The 20,591-nt window shown below is 47.2% G+C and overlaps 1 protein-coding gene, 1 long non-coding RNA gene and 1 pseudogene across 8 annotated transcripts; all 3 read left to right on the top strand.

Annotated features, from left to right (window-relative positions):
* The first annotated feature begins 2,745 nt into the window (after positions 1-2,745).
* LOC136468989 (uncharacterized) lies at positions 2,746-4,733 on the top strand (annotated as a pseudogene).
* A 5,997-nt stretch (positions 4,734-10,730) lies between these two features.
* Positions 10,731-14,035, top strand: LOC136471862 (uncharacterized). 6 transcript variants are annotated; one of them, XR_010762136.1, is made up of 8 exons: positions 10,731-10,767; positions 10,906-11,003; positions 11,409-11,497; positions 11,963-12,066; positions 12,624-12,733; positions 13,350-13,415; positions 13,565-13,648; positions 13,749-14,035. It is a non-coding gene; the product is annotated as an uncharacterized lncRNA (long non-coding RNA). The 6 variants fall into 6 exon arrangements; XR_010762138.1 differs by lacking the exon at positions 12,624-12,733 and having other exon boundaries at positions 13,590-13,648; XR_010762134.1 differs by lacking the exon at positions 12,624-12,733.
* A 2,452-nt stretch (positions 14,036-16,487) lies between these two features.
* On the top strand, positions 16,488-19,178 carry LOC136471861 (uncharacterized). Of its 2 annotated transcripts, none has more exons than XM_066469608.1 (2): positions 16,488-17,808; positions 18,866-19,178. In XM_066469608.1, exons 1-2 carry the CDS (start codon positions 16,555-16,557, stop codon positions 18,959-18,961), a joined length of 1,350 nt encoding a protein of 449 aa, XP_066325705.1. In that variant the 5' UTR covers positions 16,488-16,554; the 3' UTR covers positions 18,962-19,178. The 2 variants fall into 2 exon arrangements, with proteins under 2 accessions (XP_066325705.1, XP_066325706.1); XM_066469609.1 differs by having other exon boundaries at positions 16,489-17,808; positions 18,853-19,178.
* Positions 19,179-20,591: the final 1,413 nt, after the last annotated feature.

Below are 20,591 nucleotides of genomic sequence, written 5' to 3'. Positions count from 1 at the left end.
ACACTATCTGCTTTATTTTTGAAGAGCGGCAGTGCTGCCCTATAAGGCCGACAGTGCCGCCCTCTGTTCTAACAGTGTTTCGAGTTGAATTTTTACAGGCCTATTCACCCCCCCTCTAGGCCTCCTAGGCGACATCAAGGTCCTTTCAATTACCCATGCTGTTAAGGTCAAGCACAAAGGTACCACAGATATCTACAGATCGCAAATGCTCAACATTTATACATGCAACAATTTAGGAACAAATTAAACCCTAAGTGCACAAGTCTCCATAATGCTCACCCGATGAGGACATATACTTATCCCAATTATCAATGATATGCAAGATTATTTAGCTAGTTACGAGAGTACAACATAGGGGGGTATGCTAAGTCCTCCGGAAAATATGTGATAGTTCGAATGACCCCCGACCGACTCTCCGAATATATCAGTCAGGGGCTCAAGGGTTGTACCTATGGGGTACGCTCGTGCGTAACCTCTAGCAGAATAAGCCAATATTCTCTAAGAAGCCTGTAAAAATAGGCTAGGGGTCAGTGCCGATCCGTCTTGATGGCATTCAGGCATGTTTCACCGTAGACAAAATAAACCAGGTCATTAAAGAAATGTGAACCAGCCACATCCCTAGACCAGAGGGTTTCAATGATCTTTTCATTAAGAAATGCTAGACAATCATCAAAGAAGACTTTCAAAGGATGTACATAGATTTTTGCAATGGCAACCTAGATCTTGGCATTATTAACAGCTCCCTTATCACTCTGATTCCCAAGAAAAGCAACTGTGGAACTATTGATGACTACATGCCAATCTCTTTACTGAATTACTCCATGAAAAGCAATTGCCAAGTTGATGTCAACTAAACCCCAAGAGGTAATCCCACAACTAGTGCATAGAAATCAGTACGAGTTTGTCAAAGGTAGAACCATACAAGACTACCTAGCTTTGCCTTCTAATTTCTGCACCAGTGCCACCACTCTAGAAACTAATTGTGATCCTGAAACTTGACTTTGAAAAGGCTGTTCGTAAATTGGAACACCCTGTAATCTTCAAGTGTTTATGCACGAAAGCTTCCCTAAAAATAAATCAAGTGGATTGAATGTATCCTCAACTCAGAGACCTCCTTGGTCCTCCTTAATGGAATTCCAAGTAAAAGCTTCAAATGCGAAAGGGGATCCCTCCTCTCCTGTTTAATCAACGTATACTTAAAATCTTATACGAGACTAAAACTATATTATACCATAGCATTAAATATGAACCTATAATTTATTAAATTGAATTGAACAATATATTTGCCAAGCCCACATTAAATCCAAGAGTCTTTTACGTGTGTGCCATTATAAAAGATTGCGATTGCCTACAAGCATTAAAAAATTCGAGCGGTCACAGGTGCTACTGCGCTAAACTTTTTTTTCTTCCACGTCATTCTGTCCACTTTTACATCTAACGGTGAAAAACTGTAGTGCAAAAAGTCTAAAATGCCCTCAGATCTGGGAGCCAAACAAAATTTCGTTGTTCCTCTTGTGCCACCGACTTCCGCAGCACCTCGAACGTGGACGCTGGCTGACGGTTGTTGTGGCTGCCGCTAATGTGTGAGCTTATGCTGTCCGTTGAGTGTTTGACGAGATTTTGTACAAAAGATTTCTCACATGTGTATGCATATATATTTGCTATTAATTAATGAGAAGCATTTTGTACTTAAGGAGAAGAAAAATAAATAGGCAATATGTGCATGTATATTCACGTGCGCTAATTAAATGGAGAAGAAAATAAGAAGCAAGCAAACTAGCAGCTAGCTAGCTGCATGAAAACAAACGTGCATACATGCTAGCAAATGCGTATCTGAACTCACGCTACACATATCTGGACAGCTTTATGGCGTCCATGTATTTCTCTCTAAGTAAGTCGTAGTGTCGTACGTCGTATGTATACGCGGAGCGATATACGGCGCGAGAATTGAATCCGCTGCCAACATATGAGCTAGAACACGAACTGGCCGGGGCATGGCACTAGTTTGATGGATGGCTTGATCGATCATACGAGCTATCAAGAAGCGAGAAATCGGGAGAAAAATTAAGAAGAAGCTAGCAAGTGTACGAGCTTCTATGTGATATACGGTCTCATGCATCTATGTGAGCGTTCACGATGTGCTAACTGCTAAGCTAGTATAGCAATGCAAGTGCTTCCGGCTAGAGGCAGTATAGCAATGCATGTATGTGAGCGTTCACGACGCGCGCTGGAGGCAGGCCCGGCTCGGACCATTCTAGAAGCCTTCGCCATCTACGCACAGCCTGTAGATACTCAGGCTGGCATAGTCCGGCTTTTGGAGATCGGCGCCCCCGCCCGATTGACGGTGGCCGTGAGTACAAAATCGACGTGCCGCCACGGCGTTCCTTTGCCGGCGATCATCGAGGACCTTGGCGGCCACACGGACACGGCCCGCTTCCCCGTAAGGCCTTCCCGTCGGCCATCAAGCGCGCGAGACGGAGCACGCGGGACGCGGGTCGCGCATTCGAGAAGGAAACGACGCGCTGAGGGCTGAGGCGGTCCGCCGGTCCGAGGTTGTGGATGATGAACGACAGTACGACACGGCCTGTACGACCAGAAACAGCTTCTGGCCACGCATACTGTTGCTGAAGTCGATCACTGTCACGAGGTCGAGCGGCGCTCGCTTCTCGCCGCCGACCAAAGCCGCGGCCGCCGGCTCCGGTGCCCTGGCGTGCAGAGCACCCCGAATCTGCCCTTGGACGCGCCATGGTTTTGAGACACCTCGTCGGCCGCCCAGTCCAGGTCTTGCGCCGCATTGACGCTCTCCTCCACTACCTGTTCGTCGTCGTCGTACGAGGCAGGGAAGGAGGCCTCGCGGGTGGACCATGGCTGGCATGCGATGCCGCCATGGCCTTGGCAAGCGGCCAGGAGCGCCGCCACCCTGCCGCGGCTGCATCCCGTGAAGCATCCGGCCTCCTGTGCCAGCGCGCCACGCCCGCCCGCGGACGTCCCCTCCGCCGGCGCCGGAGGAGTCGAGCAGCTCGGCCACCGCGCGCGGAGACGGTTGCGCCCGCGGAGGACGCCGGCACCGCGAGCGCGAAGCACGCCAGCTCCTCCAGCGCGGCGGCGCGGGAGGCTGCAAAGTCGCAGACCCAGACGGAGCCGGGCAACGAGCGCATCTGCGACCAAGGCTCGCGCGGGCGTCTGAGCGCGAGAGAGAGGACAGAGGTGGGGGAGAAGTGCATTTTTAGACATCTTTGTTAGGTGGGCCCACGTGTCAGAACAGTTAAATGATAAAAAAATCTAACGGAAGATGGATGAAACGGTGTGGAAGACCAAAAAAAATTAGCGCATGATCGCTAGAATTTTTTAATAACTTATAAACAATTACATTCTTTTATAATTACAGATAAAACTCTCTAAATCCAACACTTCAATCCCGATGCTAGTAAAAAAAGTTTGTTGTGCTTTGTCAAGTTTGGCTGCTTGCACTCGAAGACCTTTTTGCTTCTTTTCCTAGCTATGGTTTTCGGAAGCTGCCAGTATACCCAACGTGTTGTAAATTGTTTTCTTATTTATTTTTTATCCATTTATTTATACTTTAGGTGTTGAACAAAAATGGCCAGTGGCACTGCCCCAATTTCCAAATCACGGTTCACCAGCCATTTCCAAGACACGCCGCCGCACGGAATGGAAACCGAGCGTCCGCCGCGACGTCAGCAGCCATGTCGACGGTGCTTGGCGACGACAATCTCCTGCACGAGATCCTCCTCCGCGTCTGCCTGCCCGGCAGCCTCCTCCGCGCCGCTCTGGTCTGCAAGCGCTGGCTCCGCCACGCCGCCGACCCGGCCTTCCTCCGCCAGTTCCGCGGCCGCCACTTTCCCTACCTCCTCGGCGCCTACCTCTCCACCGCGGGAGGCGCTACCCCACGCCCTCGCTTCCTCCCGATCCAGCAGCTGCCCCGCGAGTTCGCCGCAGCCGCACGCCGCGCTGGCTCCTTCTTCGACGCCTTGTTGACCGACGACTCCTCCGCGTCCATCCGCGACAGCCGCGGCAGCCGTCTCCTCGTCACCACGCTCGAGACGAATTACGGCCACTACGACTCCACGCACCAGGTGTGCAGACCGCTGTCGTCCTCCGCGAGGGAGGACACGGTGGTGGTGGTCCCGCCGCCGACCCCGCCGCTCCCGAGGATGGTCACCAACCCCGAGGTCGAGGACAGCATCGTCTACGGTCGGTCTGCGTCCTATTCCTGCGTGCTGATTGCACCTGTACGAGCTGCAGGACTGGTGCTGGGTCCTCAGGGCCTCGGCCGCCGCGCAGCTCCGGGTATCGCCGCCGAGATCAAAGGTTGTGCTCGTCGACAACACCAGGTTCTACATGTTGTCCACCATCAACAAAATTCTCGTATGCGATTTTCTTTCGTCGAGCATCTCAGCCATGGAGCTCCCGGACGGGGTGGAAGAAGGTCACACTGGGCGCATCATGCTGTCGCGGGGAGATGTTCTGGAATTTATCTGAGCCATGTCGAAGAATCTCATCTTCGTGTCTTCCGCAGCGATAACGCGGGGAGCTGCTGGACGCTGGAAAATCATATTAGCTTCCAAGACCTGTGCGCAACTCTGGGAATTGCATATAGGCCACCAGTGGAAGGAAATGGTGCTGGTGTTAAGATACACGCTGTTGGGGACAATGCCAGGTTTGTGTTCTTGGAGATATTACAGGCAAGCAGGCAAATAAGATTTATGAGATGACTCCAAGGATATTGTTACCTTCCGTGAACACAGTAAGGGGAAAACGACGTCAAAAAAGTCCCCTGCTGTGATACTGTAGCCGCTGTAGGTGTAGGCGTCGAACTGTTCACCTGCAGCACTGTAGGCACATGCAGTGTTCGGCGCAGAGTCAGCCCTATACGTTATCTAGTTACTGTTACAGCATGTGCGCTGTACTAGGACTAAATGGATAGAGTTGTATAAATAGACTACCAAGACAACTCAGTACAGAGAGTTTAGATTTACCATCTCACAGACAGGGCTTCGGCCAACGTTGGTGTCTTGTATTATGTGTGCTTGCTCTGTTCTCCCTTCTTCTTCTAGCTTCAGCCATAGTGTGTGAGGACGGACAACACTTGTTTGTGGTCGGCACGGCTAGTGGGTGCTTGGCAATACTAGCGGGTGCTCGACAATACTAGCGGGTGGTTCACTCACCTGAGCCGGTGATCCTGTGGGCCAACAGGTAGTATCAGAGCCGTATAAGCGTCGTCGCCAGACTAACCGCTGGCGATGATGGACGGTTCGAAGATGGGCAACAGCAGTGGCACGGCTGTGGTTGCCCAGCCACGACCGGAGGTCGTTGTTCGTACAGTGCGGGAGGTCAACGGCACCAGTTGGCCGACGCTGACTCGCACCAACTATGGAGAGTGATCGGTGACCATGAAGGTCAAGCTCAGAGCCCGACGGCTCTGGAATGCTGTTGACAAGGGCATCGACAATGAAGAAGATGACATTTCAGCGCTGGAGGCTATCCTCGCTGCTGTACCGGCGGAGTACAGGGAGCCGTTGGGGGCGAAGAGCTCGGCTAAGGATGCGTGGGAGGCTATTGCAGCGATGCGCGTCAGTTCCGACCGCACAAAGAAGGCAACGACCTAGCTTCTGAAGCAGGAGTACGTCAACCTCAAGTTCAAGGATGGTGAAACGGTGGAGGACTTTTCCCTCTGCCTGCAGACGCTCATCAGCAAGTTGAAGAGCCATGGCGTCACCATCGACGAAGAGGAGGCGGTCTCCAAGTACCTCCACTCCGTGCCGGCAAAGTACATTCAGATCGCTCTCTCCATAGAGACGGTGCTGGACTTGCCCACCCTCACCATTGAGGATGTGACAGGCCGTCTACGGGCGGTGGACGAGCGCCTGGAGCAAGCGACAGCAACGAAGGATAGCGGAAAACTCGTGCTGACGGAAGAGGAGTGGGATGCTCAGAGGGAGTCCGGGAAGGCAACCTCCTCCAGCCACGGTGGCGATGGCAAGCGCCGCGGCAAGGCTTCTTTGAAGAAGAAGCAAGTCGACCCCAACGCTTGTCGACGTTGCGGGAAGATGGGCCATTGGGCACGGGAGTGCCCAAACCGCAAGCAGGAAAAGAAGACTCAGGCTCACTTGGCGCAAGCCGATGATGAGGATGAGGTCACTATCCTGATGGCGACGTTCTGTGCACTGAACGACGTCGAGGCCGAGGAGAGGGAAGAGGCGACGACGGTGGAAGGACCTGGGAAGGCCCTGAAGACCATCAACCTCGACGAACCATGCGCCTAAGTTCACCTCGGACGTGTGGGCGTCGACTAGGAGCAGCGGTGGTATCTGGACTCTGGTGTCAGCAACCACATGACGGGCTCCAAGGCATCCTTCTCCGAGCTCGACGACGATGTTACCGGTACGGTGAAGTTTGGTGACAGCTCAAGGGTGGCTATCCAATGGCACAGCACCATCATCTTCAGGTGCCAGAATGGGGAGCACCGCGTGCTAATGGATGTATATTACATTACGCAGCTGCGTTCCAGCATCATCAGCATTGGTCAGCTGGATGAGCGCGGTAGTGAGGTACTGATCAAGGACGGAGTCCTTAGGATCAGGGACCGGGAGCAACAACTTCTTGCCAAGGTGAAGAGGTCCCTGAACCGATTGTACCTGCTCGACCTGAAGGTAGAGCAGTCGGTGTGCTTGGTGGCAAGGCACTCCGAGGAACCGTGGAGCGGAAGTTCTTATAGGCAAGGTGTCAGTTGCCCGCATTCGCCATCGGTTCTCGGCTTCCAGTGTATAATAATTCTCATGTGAGGACTTTGTGTTACATGGATGCTCTTTTCTACGGTGAACATGTGTTAGGTTCTGTGTGGATGATATGTGGTTGGCACATTCATTTGTCATCCTGTTGTCTCTTCGCTTTTCTTTTTGTTCGAATTGGAATGTGCTTCGTCCCCCTAGTCTTGTGCTCATGGGTGCGCATGTTAGCCTAGGGACTGGCCCGCACGGCTAATGGGTGCGTGGTCTATTGGAGCGGTGTGACGTTGAGGGTAGATTGAAGATCCAGTATGATACGAAAAGAAAGAGAGCGAGAGGCTCATGGCTTCTTTCCTTTCGTTCCCTTTGCCTTGAGCGAGCGAGTTCCCCATTTCCTTTCAAACTCATGTGTGGGTGCCTATTCTTGCCTAGGATTTGGTCCGTGAGGCTTGGCTGGAGCGACCTTTACTGTGAACGAGAAATCAAGACTCGGGTCACTAGTTCATCGCGGTGAGGGACACGGTCGAAAGAAGTTTGAAATGGGTCGGTCGCTAGGACGATGACAAATAGTGCTATGCTGTGGGTCATGTGTATGTGCCCCGTATGAGTGTAGCCCCCACGAGCGAGTCGTGTCCGGTTGTGAGCGCGAGTTGGATCGAGTCACCAGGGAGTTAAGCGCTATTGGGATGAAGTGTATGGGCATCATGCTATCTGGTTTGCTCTATGGGTCAGCCCTAAGTTTCTACAACTATTGGTAGGCTCGTATATGTATGTGGACGTGCTTAGGTAGAGACTCTAGGGTCAAAGCGAATGTGACTGACCGATGTGCCGAAAGCTATCATGGGACTGGTTGCCGTTGCTCGGGGTGCGGTGAGCCCCCGAGCATCAGCTTGTGACGAAGTTGTCATAGCCCCTGGGCCATGAACTGATGGGGACGCTTCTTTATCGCTTGGAGCGGTCGTATCCGATGTGGGTCGACCTTTCGGACGTCCTTGGGTCGACCTTTGTCAGCTCATCATCTTTGTCGGGCCTACGAGCCCCGGGGATAACTTCTCCGCGTCCAGCTTGTTGTAGCTTTTGGACGGGAGGGCTCATGCGTTCCGGTGCTTGAGTCCTCCTGGCATGACGACATCGCTGTCGTCGCGTCTCCACCTCTAGGTGTAGTTGTTGCTCTCGACGGAGAGCTGGCATGACTTGTCGCTATGAAAGCTGGCTCTGAGTGCGACGCGGTTTGATCCGCTCCCCATGGCGCGTGGTGGGCTCAGGGAGCCTGCTTCCTCAGATGCACGTGCCTCCGAGTGACAGCTGATAGTTTGCTGAGACGTAGCGAACGGTCTATTCACCGTGCAGGACTGGGTCCTAGTTTTGAGCTTGGCCTTGCAAGGCGTGGTGTCGGGTAGCCACCTGATACTAACGATGACACTGTGTGGTGGTGGGTGATTTTGTTGTTCATGTGGGCCCTAGCACGCTGTGCTCCACTAGTTGTGGAGACGCAGCTCGGGTCGTGGTTCTCCAATCGGACCTAGGCTTTCCATGCGGTTGGCCTAGACAGAGTGAGAGTTGGTGATGAGCGCTAGCCCATTGGTTGGAGCGACCTCATGATTCCCTAGAAGGATGTGGTCGCCACGAGCCATTCCATGGGTGAGCTCGCCATGAGCCACGGGCCTCTGGCTTCCTAGGCGGAAGTCTCGGCCATGGCCAGTGATAAGAGAGGATACTAGCCCCCTACGTAGGTGAACTCTGGGTGCAGCACCTGAGGGCAGTTCCAAGAGTATGTCCGCCATGGACCATGGGATCTAGATCTCTAGGGTGGAGGTCCGGGCCGTGGCCAAAAGCGGACGCGGGCGCTAGCCTTGTGACGCTGACGAACTCGTAGTTTTCATGGCGGATGTGGCCGCCGTGGGCCATTCTGCGAGCGAGTCCACCGACGGTGCGAGGAGCCATCGCTTTCTTCTTAACAAACGAGAGTGTGCGACTGTCCCCTACCTGGCGCACCAACTGTCGATGTTTTATAAACCAGACTAGTAAATTTATACGATTGTCGCGCTCCTCTAGAAATATGATGGTAGCATCGAAAAGACATGAGAATTTATACTGATTTAGGCCGGAGCCCTACGTCTAGTCTCAGAGATGATCGAATGCTTATTCCTCGCTTGAATGCTCTAAAGTTCTTACAATGGAGGGTGCAAGAATGGTCGAAGAGGAAGAAGAGCTAGAGCTAGGAGATGGGCTACCCGAAGGAAAGCTTCAGGAGCCTTACTACGATGGAGAATGAGTAAAATAGTAGAGAATGTCTTGAGATGGTGCCCTGGTTGCCCTTATATAGAGTCCGGGGCCAGGGCACATACAAAGTAGTAGGTTCTCCCGACCGAAGGGTCGTGAACCTGAGGAATGGCCTAGCTAACTTGGTTTGCAAGCTACGCCATCTTATGGAGCATGTCCGGGCTTGGCTGTCGTCATGGTCTTGTGGCCACGTCACGGCATGGTGTGGCGTGGTGCTACTGTGCTGGCCATGGCAGCACTGTAGGCACGCTTGAAGTTCAGTAGCCGTCCTATGTGACGTGGTTTCCACCGTGATCTTTGTCATCGTCTCCTGGTTTTCTAGGGCGTCATAAGGAGTTGGTAGCTATCCCCAGGTCATCGATCGCCTCATTGGCTTGAGGAGCTAGGGACCACGATCCCAATCATTGGGGTCGTGGCTCCCACCGGTCTGGATGGCGTCTAAGTCAAGACCCTCGTCGTGGATCCCATCTCGTAGGTGGAATCGTACCTACGCAGTGTGGTGTTGTCTTGTCTGTGCAGTATGGCATAGGGATGGCATCTGATCGGACCGAGGTGATTGTTGTTCCCTCGGTCCTTGCGGGGTCAGTGTGGCATGCTTGTTCTTATCAGAGCAGGCATACTTGCCTGGGCTCGACTCTCCCCGTTCCTCCCAGGGGTCGTGATGGGGGAGAGGTCGTGCGCCTCCGAGCGTCGTGTGGCTAAGGCAGGAGGAAAGGGTCGTGATGGACCCCGGCCTTGGCGTCCGGCCTAATTCGCTTGGCTTAGCTGGGCCTCGGTCGTTCAGGCCTTCATTAGCAGATATATTGTGGGCCGCATGGCCTGCTAACTAATCGATGGCCTGAGACATCCCGGGTTATAACCCCGACGCATAGCATCCCACAAACATATATCATTTCAGACACACACATAGATAGAAACATACACCATCGAAAGACATATATAATCTTTACCAATTAATAGATGGCATGATAGCTGTCATCTACAAGTTCTAGATAAACAGTTAATAATAATAATAGATGTGTTGACAACCAAAATTGTTTAAAGTGCATAACGGTCTCCATCATCATTTTTCTATCATCAAGATGGTCCAAAAGCATACTTGGATCATTGCATTTGGAACCCGGGCGAAGAAAACAACTTTTTGGAGATTGGCCCAGCCAAAATCGGCTTAGCCGACTCCTTCCCAACTTTCTCAAATACAGGAATGGACTGCATCATTGAGTTCCTTTCGTTGAGCTGATCGAAAAACATATATGGTTCACCTTATTTGGAGTCCCAATGATTTAACTATGAATTTCAAAATCTCTTTGCCATGAACCTACGGGAGTCGGCTTAGCCTGACTTTGGCCATCCTAGATCGGATTTAAAACGTGTTTTTACGTGTTTTGCAAGTACTTTCGACCCCTTATGGAATAAGGCAACCCTTACGTTATAAATATAAGGTTCACGACCAATTGAGGTGCGCCCAACACATAAACCAGTCTATTTTTATCTCTCTTTGCCCTAGTTGAGAGTTCCAACACTGATTGAGAGAGAGGAATGAAGGTGCAGCGGTGAATATTTTATCTACCATATATATACATATATACCCTTATTTTTTATACCATTTACTGCCTCCTCAAATGGCCACGTCGACGCTTTGTTTGGTCCGTCCGATCTTCGATTCAGGCCATCCACTGCCCTGCCATCTGTTTATCCCCCCCTCTTTCGACATGGCCAGAGGTTCCCAAATTGTCAGGTACTCCAATTTTCCCTCTTTATTTTTCTATAATTTCACTTTGCCGCTCTGATTTTTTAGAACGACCACTCTAATTTCCCCCACCAAAATCTTATTGCTATATACCAAAATTTACTTGGTTTACTATTGTTACTCTAGGGTTTGGGCTTCCATGCCTGCTGTGGCGCTATTGGCCACCTCCGTCCGTCTACTAAGAGGCTGTGACCAATTGAGAGTCCAGAGTCCAGAGCTCATACGTAGGTGCTCTCATCTGAAACACCTCACACCCCTTTTACTTTAGTTATCTGTTGTCTTGGTGATGCTCCCCCCTATGTATGGTTTTAGGGTGCTTTACTGAAATTGGGTTACGTGATGGAAATAGAATTGTAGTGCTTCTTTCATATGTCAATTTATAAGGAAATTGTCATTGTAGCCCTGTTTGATTAGGGGTATGCCATTACTGTGATTCCATAATTCTGTGATACCGTGCAAAACTCATAATCTCATGTAAATGTCAACGAACTCCTGTTGCAGCGTGGTATATTGTGTCCTTCGAACTAATAGAATCCTAATATCTATTTCCTAAAATAGATTGATTTGAAATGCTTTATGGATCCTCTACTCATAATAGATAGCATTTTTGGGGGTTTCTGTTTGTGCAGGTCATTAATGATTGCTCCAGTTCCAACTATGACAAAGACCAGGTCGTCTGCCGCTGCTACTGGCGAGCTGTTTGCCACACAATGTACAGGTCAATTGTTTGGTTCTATCCAATCATATCGAGGTGAATTATCGAACTCTACAAGTTTTTGTTGGGTCCATCTCATGGAGTGTCAGACTCTCAGTTTACATATGCCTCCATGTTCCAACATTTGCTTCAGTGCTTTCCACAAGATGACTGAACATTGCCAACTTTACATAGTCAACTTTGGTACAACCATCTCCATGTATTATCAGAATTTAGAAACAGTCCAGTCCTCAAAATTAGTAAAATATGTTTTCAAATATAATTTAAATCCCTTGATCCATTCATATTAGTATAGTTTCTCAGTTTAACTTGAAGCCCAACTTGATTTACTAATATATTAGCTTCACCATTTTCGAGAGTACCTATAATGTATCCTTCACTCACTTTCTTTTTGCATATTTAGGCTTTTTACCCATACTAAACACACACATCTCCAGGATTTTGATTTTACTTCCTGTCACTTTTCAGATATGTCAGCGAAAGCTTCCATTGAGCCATTACCTACAATTGAGTTTGTTGCATAGCTGCTGAATTCTGAAATTTACTCCAGCCCACTCTCAGATGCAGAACAGGTGAGGGTGTTCTCACTGATATGTTATTTTCCTGATATTTCATCTCATACGAAGAACAATTGCTCAAATGAAATGTTGTGTATTGCCTTCAGCGTAAAATGTATAGTTATCGATGGTTGAATCTAAAATTGTTCGGACATAAAAAATAGGCAGCGCATGAACTTAATATATGCATTTCCTTTTTGGTGCAATGAAAATTGGGGGTATGTCCACACACCAGTGCTCTAATTTTTTGTTTCTTGACGTTGACATTTAGTATAATGTTTCATACTGTTTGTACTTACGATTGTTAATACAAAGTCATTACCTGTGTTTCACTCATAACTTTTTGTAACCAGAATTGTGGACTTCAAACTGCCGAGCCTTTTCCTTTTGGTACTCATATGTATCTTAAATACATGATCCCATTGTTTAAAAAAATGCAGAGCTTTGCATAAGTGATTCGACTTTTGCCTTTTATTTTTTTCATCACATGCAGCCTCTTGCATAAATTAGTTACCAAAAAACTTCAGTTAATGATTAAATCTATCTTTTTCAGTTCAGTTGCCAATTTGGAGTTGCCAATTTGATCCATGCCAGTGTCAAGAAATCAGATACTTCAAAGTTACCATGATTACTGTGCTACTAAGTACTTCTAGATCGCCTAAACATTTTCCTTTTATAACAGGTCATAAATTTATCCATGCTGTTCCTTCCCAGATTTAGTTTGTGTATTCTCTGCTGAATCATTTCCTTTCATACTGGAACTTCCTGATTTTGAAGCTATCATTGTGTTCCAAAAAAGATAAGGGGTTATCTTGCCTCTTTAAATCTCATATTTTTCCCTGTGTTGATCGAAATCTTAGTGTTTGCCTATGTGTCGTCTTCGTGTTCTCATTCCTCCCAGAGCACGGTAAGGTCCCTAGCTGCTGATTCCTCTGCCCACAGCACTTAGTTCTTGAACAAATACCCCCCAGGACTAAAGCCTGCTTTTTTAGCAAACAAGGCCGTGTGTTCCATGCCAAAACAAAATCAACGCAGATTAAACTCTTCGTTTCCGCTTTTTGTTACTCGGTACTTTAGTGTGTTTTTCATGATCATCGTAGGTTATCTAGCTTCTCGGACAGATTTGAACATAGAATTACTATTTTTTGCCATAGCTAAAATAGGTAACCAATAGAGGAATTACAAACTAAAATAAATCTAGCGTGTTATCTGAAGCTGCTGACCCTATATGTGCATATATAAATGTCTTAAACATCTTTTGCTAATGTCTGTGCTAATCTTTTCATTTTGCTTCACAGGAAAATCAGCTCCATAGATGGTGCCCTATTTTATATTCTTCGAATAGAGACTGCTCCAAAAAAAAGGTGCCTAATGTTTTACTTTTGCTTGCTAAATTGACGTATTCTTCATCTATCGTTTACCTAAATGTACCTTTTTTTTGGAAGTACCACATTTCTCATTTGAATTACTGTCCTCCTGGTAGTATTCATTTCTAATTACGCTGATTGTACAGCAATCTGATCCCTCATGCTATTCAGTTCAGTCAGTTTGGATAAACATAATCTTCATGCAGTGTGCTACCTTACATCGCCATACAGTTTAGTGCTCACTGCTCAGCCATGGAACTTTTCGCATTTATAATTGCTTTGGCACCTCACAATATGTCGTGGGCCACTGAACTTTTCACTCCTTTACAGGTGCTCTTCAAAGAATACAAAGACTGCTTCGCCTTTTACTGTTCAATCAGCGAGTGACGGCAAGATGCCAGCCTGAAATCACCTATACAAGATACCATTTCAAGACTTCGCTTAGATCTCTGTCCAGTGTCCACGTGCGAAACTTTGGGTTTGGTCCGAAGCTGTCCAACTTCCATCCTTCTGTTTGTGCTTCAGTAACCATGTAGTTTAAACCTTTTATCATCTTTTTGAATGTCAATAGCTAAGATATATAGGTTGCTAGCTATTCTCGCTCCTGCCCGCGCAATGCGCCGGGAAAAAAGTGGTAGGCCCCTTAGGGGGTTTTTTCAAAGTGCCTCGGTAGATGAATGTACGATCTCTAAAGTTTACATTTTTTGAGACAATGTCAATATTTTTATGTTTGAAGGGCGGACCTAGTGCAAGCGGTAGAGTCTTACCGCATGTGATAAGAAGGTCCCAGGTTCGAGTCGCGATCTCCTCGTATTGCACAGGCGAGGATAAGGTTTGCCAACACTCTTCCTCAGATCCTGCACAGAGCGGGAGCTCTCTGCACTGGGTATACGCTTTTTTTCTATATAAATAAAATTGCCTATCTCCCGAAATCCTACTGCCACTTGCGGGCGGCGGCGATTTTTCCTATTGCCTCGTGCTCTCACCCGTCGCCACCAATGCGTGTACGTCTAAATTCATCGGTGATGAATCTCCTTTCAAGTAATTCTCATCCCCTAATTCGGGTGATCAATTGAAATATCTACTACTTTCATCCCAATACATGCTCATTTTGCTCCTAATCCAAATTGAGTGCGCCTTATAATTCCCAACGGAAGACATTCGGCAGCATTAAGTTGTAAAAATATTACTAAACTCGGAATGCTTGAAATTTCTACATCTTGTGTTTTTTATATTGAAAATGCCATGGGTAGGACGTCCGTTCCTTCGGAGGCTTGCGTTGGTGGGCCTCGATGTCCGCCCGAACAGCCAAGGTCACACCTATCTTGGGTTCCTAAAAAATCTTCGCTCTCACTTTCCTCTCGAAACATAGCCGCGCCCACAACCATTCTTGAACCCACTCTCGAATTGCAGCCGCGCCCGCACCGCTGCAGTGTGATCCACAGCGACCGCGTTGCCTTGCTCGCACTGCCGCGACGTGCTCCACTCGCCTGGCCGAGACAAGGCCGGTGCTGGTGGCACTGGTGGTGCTCGATGCTCGCGCATCGCCGCCGACATTAGTGTTGGTGGTGCTTGTTTCGCCTGTCGCGCGCGCCGATCGGCCAGCCGAGCCAAGCCTGGTGCCGATGGTGATGGTGCTCGCACGCCACTGGTGGTGGTGCTCGCGCGCCACTGCTCGCCGCCAGCTCCAATCCCGACAGCTGGAATCGACTGGCCATGGCCTCCTCCATGTTGCAAAACACATGTTTCATGTGTTTCAGATGTTATATAGGTATGTTGCAAAAGTATATCGAAATATTGTATATGTTGCAATGGTTGTACACGTATGTTGCAAGCTTATTCTCAATGTTTCATCTGTTTTTTCACATGTATGTTACATGTGCGTTTATCTGGATGTTGTTGTAGGTGTTTTATCTGAATGTTGCGTATGTTTACAATGATTTCAAGTGCTTTTTATTTTCAGTTGTTTTTGCAAGTGTTTCAGACGCATATTTCAAGTGTTTACGTATGTGTGCAAGTGTTACATGTAGATATTTCAAAAGTAGATCAGATATTGCATCTTTCTCCTCGTCTTTTGCTGCCTCGCCTCGGTGTCTCCTCGTCCCGACGCCGGTTGGGCATCCGATACGACGCTTGTGTCGCCCCTCCCCTTCTTTTCAATGTTGGTGGGCACGTCAAACGGAGTGCAAGCATGGGCTTCTGGACGTGGGCGTCCGTTTGGATGTCCGGACACTAGCACTACTGTTTCTATATATTGTGTTAGTTTTGTACCAATTCTAACATGTCTAGCTTTAACCATAACTTTAAAAAGTCAGTATAGTATAGGTTACCAACATAAGATTTGGCCTTAAAAAACAAGATAAGCTTTATATTTTTAGATTTACTATGAAAAATATTATGGTACTATATATTCCCTACATCCCAAATTATAAGTCATTACAAGAATCTTGAGAGTTAAAGCATCTCAAGTTTGACCAAATTTATATGATAAGATAATAACATTTATGATATCAACTAAGTATCATTAGGCTCTTCATTAATTATACTTTCATAGTATATTTATTTGATGTCATAAATATTTGATTTTGATCAAATTTGAGATGCTTTGACTCTTCAAAATTTTTAGAATGACTTATAATTTAGGATGGAAGGAATAGTTTACATATTCTAGTATATACTACATCCGTCTCAAATTATAAGTCGTTCTAGCTTTTTTGGAGAATTAAATCATTTCAAGTTTGACCAAAATTATAGAGAGAATTACAAAAACTTATGACATCAAATAGGTATACTATGAAAACATAAAGAATCTAATGATACTTATTTGATATCATAAATATTATTATTTTATTATATAAATTTAGTTAAGCTTGAGATGCTTTGACTCTCGAGAAAGTTAAAATATCTTATAATTTAGGACGGATGGAATAGATTTTTTTTAAACTGACAGTTAAACTTAGAAATACTTATTTGACGACATGTGTAAAATAACGGAAGGAATATTTGAGGTGTTTACCTGCAATGGCTGTTTGTTGGTGCGTGGTGCGGTTGTCCCTTTCAATTCCCCTTCCTACCTGAGGCTGAAGCCTGGGGTAGCCGGTCCACCCGAAATTCCCAAACCCGTCGCCGCACGGAAATGGAAATCGAGAGGCCGCCGCAGCCGCCGCCGCTCGCCGCTGCTGTGGCTGCGGCGGCAGCCATTTCCACGGTGCTCGGCGACGACGACCTCCTGCGCGAGATCCTCGTGCGCCTCGGCCTCCCCACCAGCCTCCTCCGTGCCGCTCTCGTCTGCCGGCGCTGGCTCCGCCACGCCTCCGACCCGGCCTTCCTCCGCCGATTCCGTGACCTCCACCCGCCCCGTCTCCTTGGCGCCTACCTCTCCACCTCGGCGGGCCCCGCCCCGCGCCTGCGGTTCCTCCCGATCCGTCCGGTCCCGGAGCTCGCCGCCGCCGCCCGCCGCGCCGGCTCCTTCTTCGACGCCTTCAAGGGATCCTCGGCCGCCGTCTACGATAGCCGCGGTGGCCGCCTCCTCGTCACCACCTTCGACGACCGCCACGACTCCACGCACCAGGTCTGCCGCCCGCTGTCCCCGGGCGGGGACACCACCGTGGTTCCGCCACCCCCGCCACCGCCGCCGATCCAGCTCAACAACGACGAGGAGTGCCTCATCTACCACTACGGTGAGTTCCTTCGCGACGATGGCGACGGCCGCTCCTACTTCTGCGTGGTGATGGGGTTTAGCGAGCTGCAGACCACCGTGTACTTGTACGAGTTGCACGACATCAACTGGGTTGTCAAAGCCTCGGCAGCCGCGCAGCTCGCTTTATTGCCACCCAAATCAAGGGTTATGCTCTTCGATAGCGCCAACTTCTATATGTTGTCCACAACCAACAGGATCCTTGTGTGTGATTTTCCATCCTCAAGTATCTCAGTCATGGAGCTCCCCAATGGGGTGGAGAACAAGCCCGGTGGTTGCATCATGCTTTCCAGGGGAGGTAGTTCTGGAATCTTTCTGATCTATGTTAAAGAGTCTCAGCTTCTCATCTTCCACCACAGGATGGGCGCCAATGATCCAGGCAGCTGGTCCCTAGTGGATTCTGTTTCTTTGCGTCAGGTGTGCGCTAATCTGGATACGGCAAGGTGGCCATCTGTGGATGGACCTAGTGCTGGTGTTAAATTATGTGCTGTTGGGGACAACGCGGAGTTTGTGCTCTTGGAGATATTTGGTACTATTGTATTCTTGGATATTACAAACAGGCAAGCAGAGAAGGTGTATGAGCTGACACCAGAGGATAAAGAGTTGGTCAGTGTCCGTCCCCTGATGTTGATATGGCCTCCAGTTTTCCCTCAGTTGAAGAATGCATATTATGACCAAAAGGGGCGATGCGAGGTTTGCTTCTTTGTTCCTTATGTACTATTGGTGTCTCTTATCCAGTTCATGATGTTTTGCATTGTGTTTTGTGTTAGTTCCTTCTCTCTTTTTTATGATTTTTGCTGATGTGCATAGTTTGCTTGACTGCTATATTATCTAGCTTACAATGTGTATATCGTCGACTGTGGCAGAGGTTTGGATCAATGCCACACAATAGGTCAGGTGCAGAAAAAAAAATGGCATGGCTGCATTGTTAGTGATTAAAAAACCATGGTATTGTATAACCATGCAATGGTGTAGTGTAGGTGGAGGCAAAATTCGCAATGTGGTTTCATCGTTAGTCTAGTTGTTGATGCTGACACAAATGTGTTGGTTGTTGGAGCATTTGATGGTATTTTGTGTTCTTAGAGGAAGTTGTGCCTGGAGTGTTAAAGACTGTACTTTCCTGTTTTCGTTTTAATATGATATTTTACCCGAGTTAGCCTTATAGTTTTAGGTGTTGTTTCATGTGGATGACCTTATCGATCTGGAGGAAATATGTCGGTACTCCGGAGGCTAGGCTGGAGCAGCAGTCGTGTATCCTTGTCCACTACTTGTGTGGCAGGCCCAGATTAGGTTCGTGGCTAGGCCGTGTGCGTGTGAGGCTTTGGCCTCAGATATATCATATATGTGTGCCTGAGTCCGTTCAGGAGAGCAGACAAGTTTTGTAACCAATTACCTTCTTCAGAAATTTAATCGTCTCTTGCCTAGCTATGTCTCTTCTGAATCCCTTGCTGTCCTTCTCGATTCCCTCTAGGTTGTTAACAAAATGCATCAGCTGACTTGATTGACAGATACCCAGATGGAAATGGCAGTTTGTCCAACATTTTAGATCACTCACATCCAATTTTTGTACATTTTTAGACCAGAAATGATTAGCACTGTTTTTCAGTATTGTTTTTGGGTTTCAGTTGATGTAAAAGTCAAGAATATTAGAATATTAGATCGCTTACTAAGATCAGCAATTGTTTCATTCAGCGCACTCCTTATGTACTACCCCTTATTTTTTTGCCCCTGTGGCAGGCTCAAAGTACAGCTTGAGAGCAACCAGATCAGTATCAAATTCCAAAGCTCAACCTGCAGACCAAAAGATGAGAAGCATAACAAGATCACTGAAGGACCAGCTTCATGACGAGCACACCATGTTCCGAGGTGTAGTAAAAATGAGAGAATAAAGGGAGGCTAGTTCATGTAAATAACAACTTTGAATAAAAAATAGGTGTTATATTACTTGTTTAGATCAGATCATTGATGTAAATGATGATTTATCTAATCCCGATGTCACTTTCTGATTATTGGTATGTCACGCTTTGCTTTATAATTGATAATAAATCTTCTTAGATCGTCAAGTGTGCAGTCCATATACTACAATGATAAAAAAAAATCGCTAAGGGTATGTTTGGTTCCCATGGAATGGTGGCCTGGAATAATTCCTGGCCGGATTCTTTGGTGAGTATTGTCTCACTGAGTCACCAGGTTTCGGGTTCGAAACAGTCTCTCCGTAGATTTTGTGGGGGAAGGCTTGCCTCAGTTTTTCTCTTCTCCAGATCCTAATCATGTGGGAGACTCCGGCACTGAGTCTGTCATTCTTTCTCTAATTTGTATAATCTTTGATGAGCTGGATTGATTCCTGGTTGAAATCCTGCTAACCGAACAAGCCCTAAAGTGATAGGCGCGGTCAGGCCCTGCCTAGTTCCTAGGCCGGCATTTCTGCTTTCTATGGACAATTAGAGTAATGGAATGGAATGCTAAATAAAGGAAATTTAGCATATTATAGAACAAAAAAATAATATTATCATGCACAATTCATTCTTCTCCATCTATAATTTTGTCCTATTTTCATACATACGTAAGTTAAAAACATATCTACGTGGAAAAAAGCCTAGATAAAATGTCTAGGTGCTAGCGCTGGTGCTGGTGCTGTCTTTTTAAATAAAATTTTCATCCATTTTTTGTAATGCTTAGATGCACGATTTTTTTAATATCCTTTCAATGCTTACATGCACGTCATTGTTAACAGTACAGTCAAATATTTTTTATTTTTTTTTCGAAATCTAATTGCGCTATGTAGCTAGAAGAATTAAAACTAGAACGTAAACTTGCAACTGATGAACCCAATGATTTTTGCAAGCAAAAAACTATTAGTGCAAAAGGTAGCATGATGATCTATTATGAATTCTTCGGTAAGCAATCTTCTAACCGCTAGAAATCAAATTATCAAGCCCTTATTCAAGCAGAAGTTCCAAATTTAAACACATGCTTATGGGAGTGAAAAGTTTCCTTAAAAAAATTATGTACCTCCGTAGGAGAGTAGTGCTCACTAAAGATAACCTAGATAAGCATAATGGGTGGAAACAGAACTTGCTGCTTTTGTATAAAAAAGAGACAATTAGGCACTTGGTTTCTTATTGTCGTTTTGCCTGATAAATTTGGTTAATAATTCAGGTGACTTCAGGTCGTCGACAACAAAAAAATGTGTCACACATATTTGGGACATGGCAAAGAGGGAGCTCAAACCTTTACTGCTGTTAGGAGCAGCCATTACTTATTGGTCACTTTAGTTACGTAGGAATGATCATGTTTTTGAAAAGAAAATCTTCTCAACTCCTTTATAGGTTATATTTTTGATTGCTCACTAACTTTATATATGGCTATCCTCTAGAAGCCAGGCTCACAGGACTGAGTTGTGACGGCTTCGGGGTGTTTGGTACCCGAGCTAAGGATATATTCTCCTGGGTACATGAGTGATGTTCTACTCTTTG

The sequence above is a fragment of the Miscanthus floridulus genome, chromosome 8 (assembly GCF_019320115.1).
Source record: "Miscanthus floridulus cultivar M001 chromosome 8, ASM1932011v1, whole genome shotgun sequence".
Classification (NCBI taxonomy): Eukaryota; Viridiplantae; Streptophyta; class Magnoliopsida; order Poales; family Poaceae; genus Miscanthus; species Miscanthus floridulus.
This window is presented reverse-complemented; position numbering and strand designations above follow the sequence as displayed.

Excerpts from the sequence above, each read along its gene's own strand:
- LOC136471861 (XM_066469608.1), top strand. The coding sequence starts at position 16,555 with ATGGAAATCGAGAGGCCGCCGCAGCCGCCGCCGCTCGCCGCTGCTGTG. Across the intron at positions 17,809-18,865 it reads ACCAAAAGGGGCGATGCGAG|CTTGAGAGCAACCAGATCAG; the intron begins GTTTGCTTCTTT and ends CTCAAAGTACAG.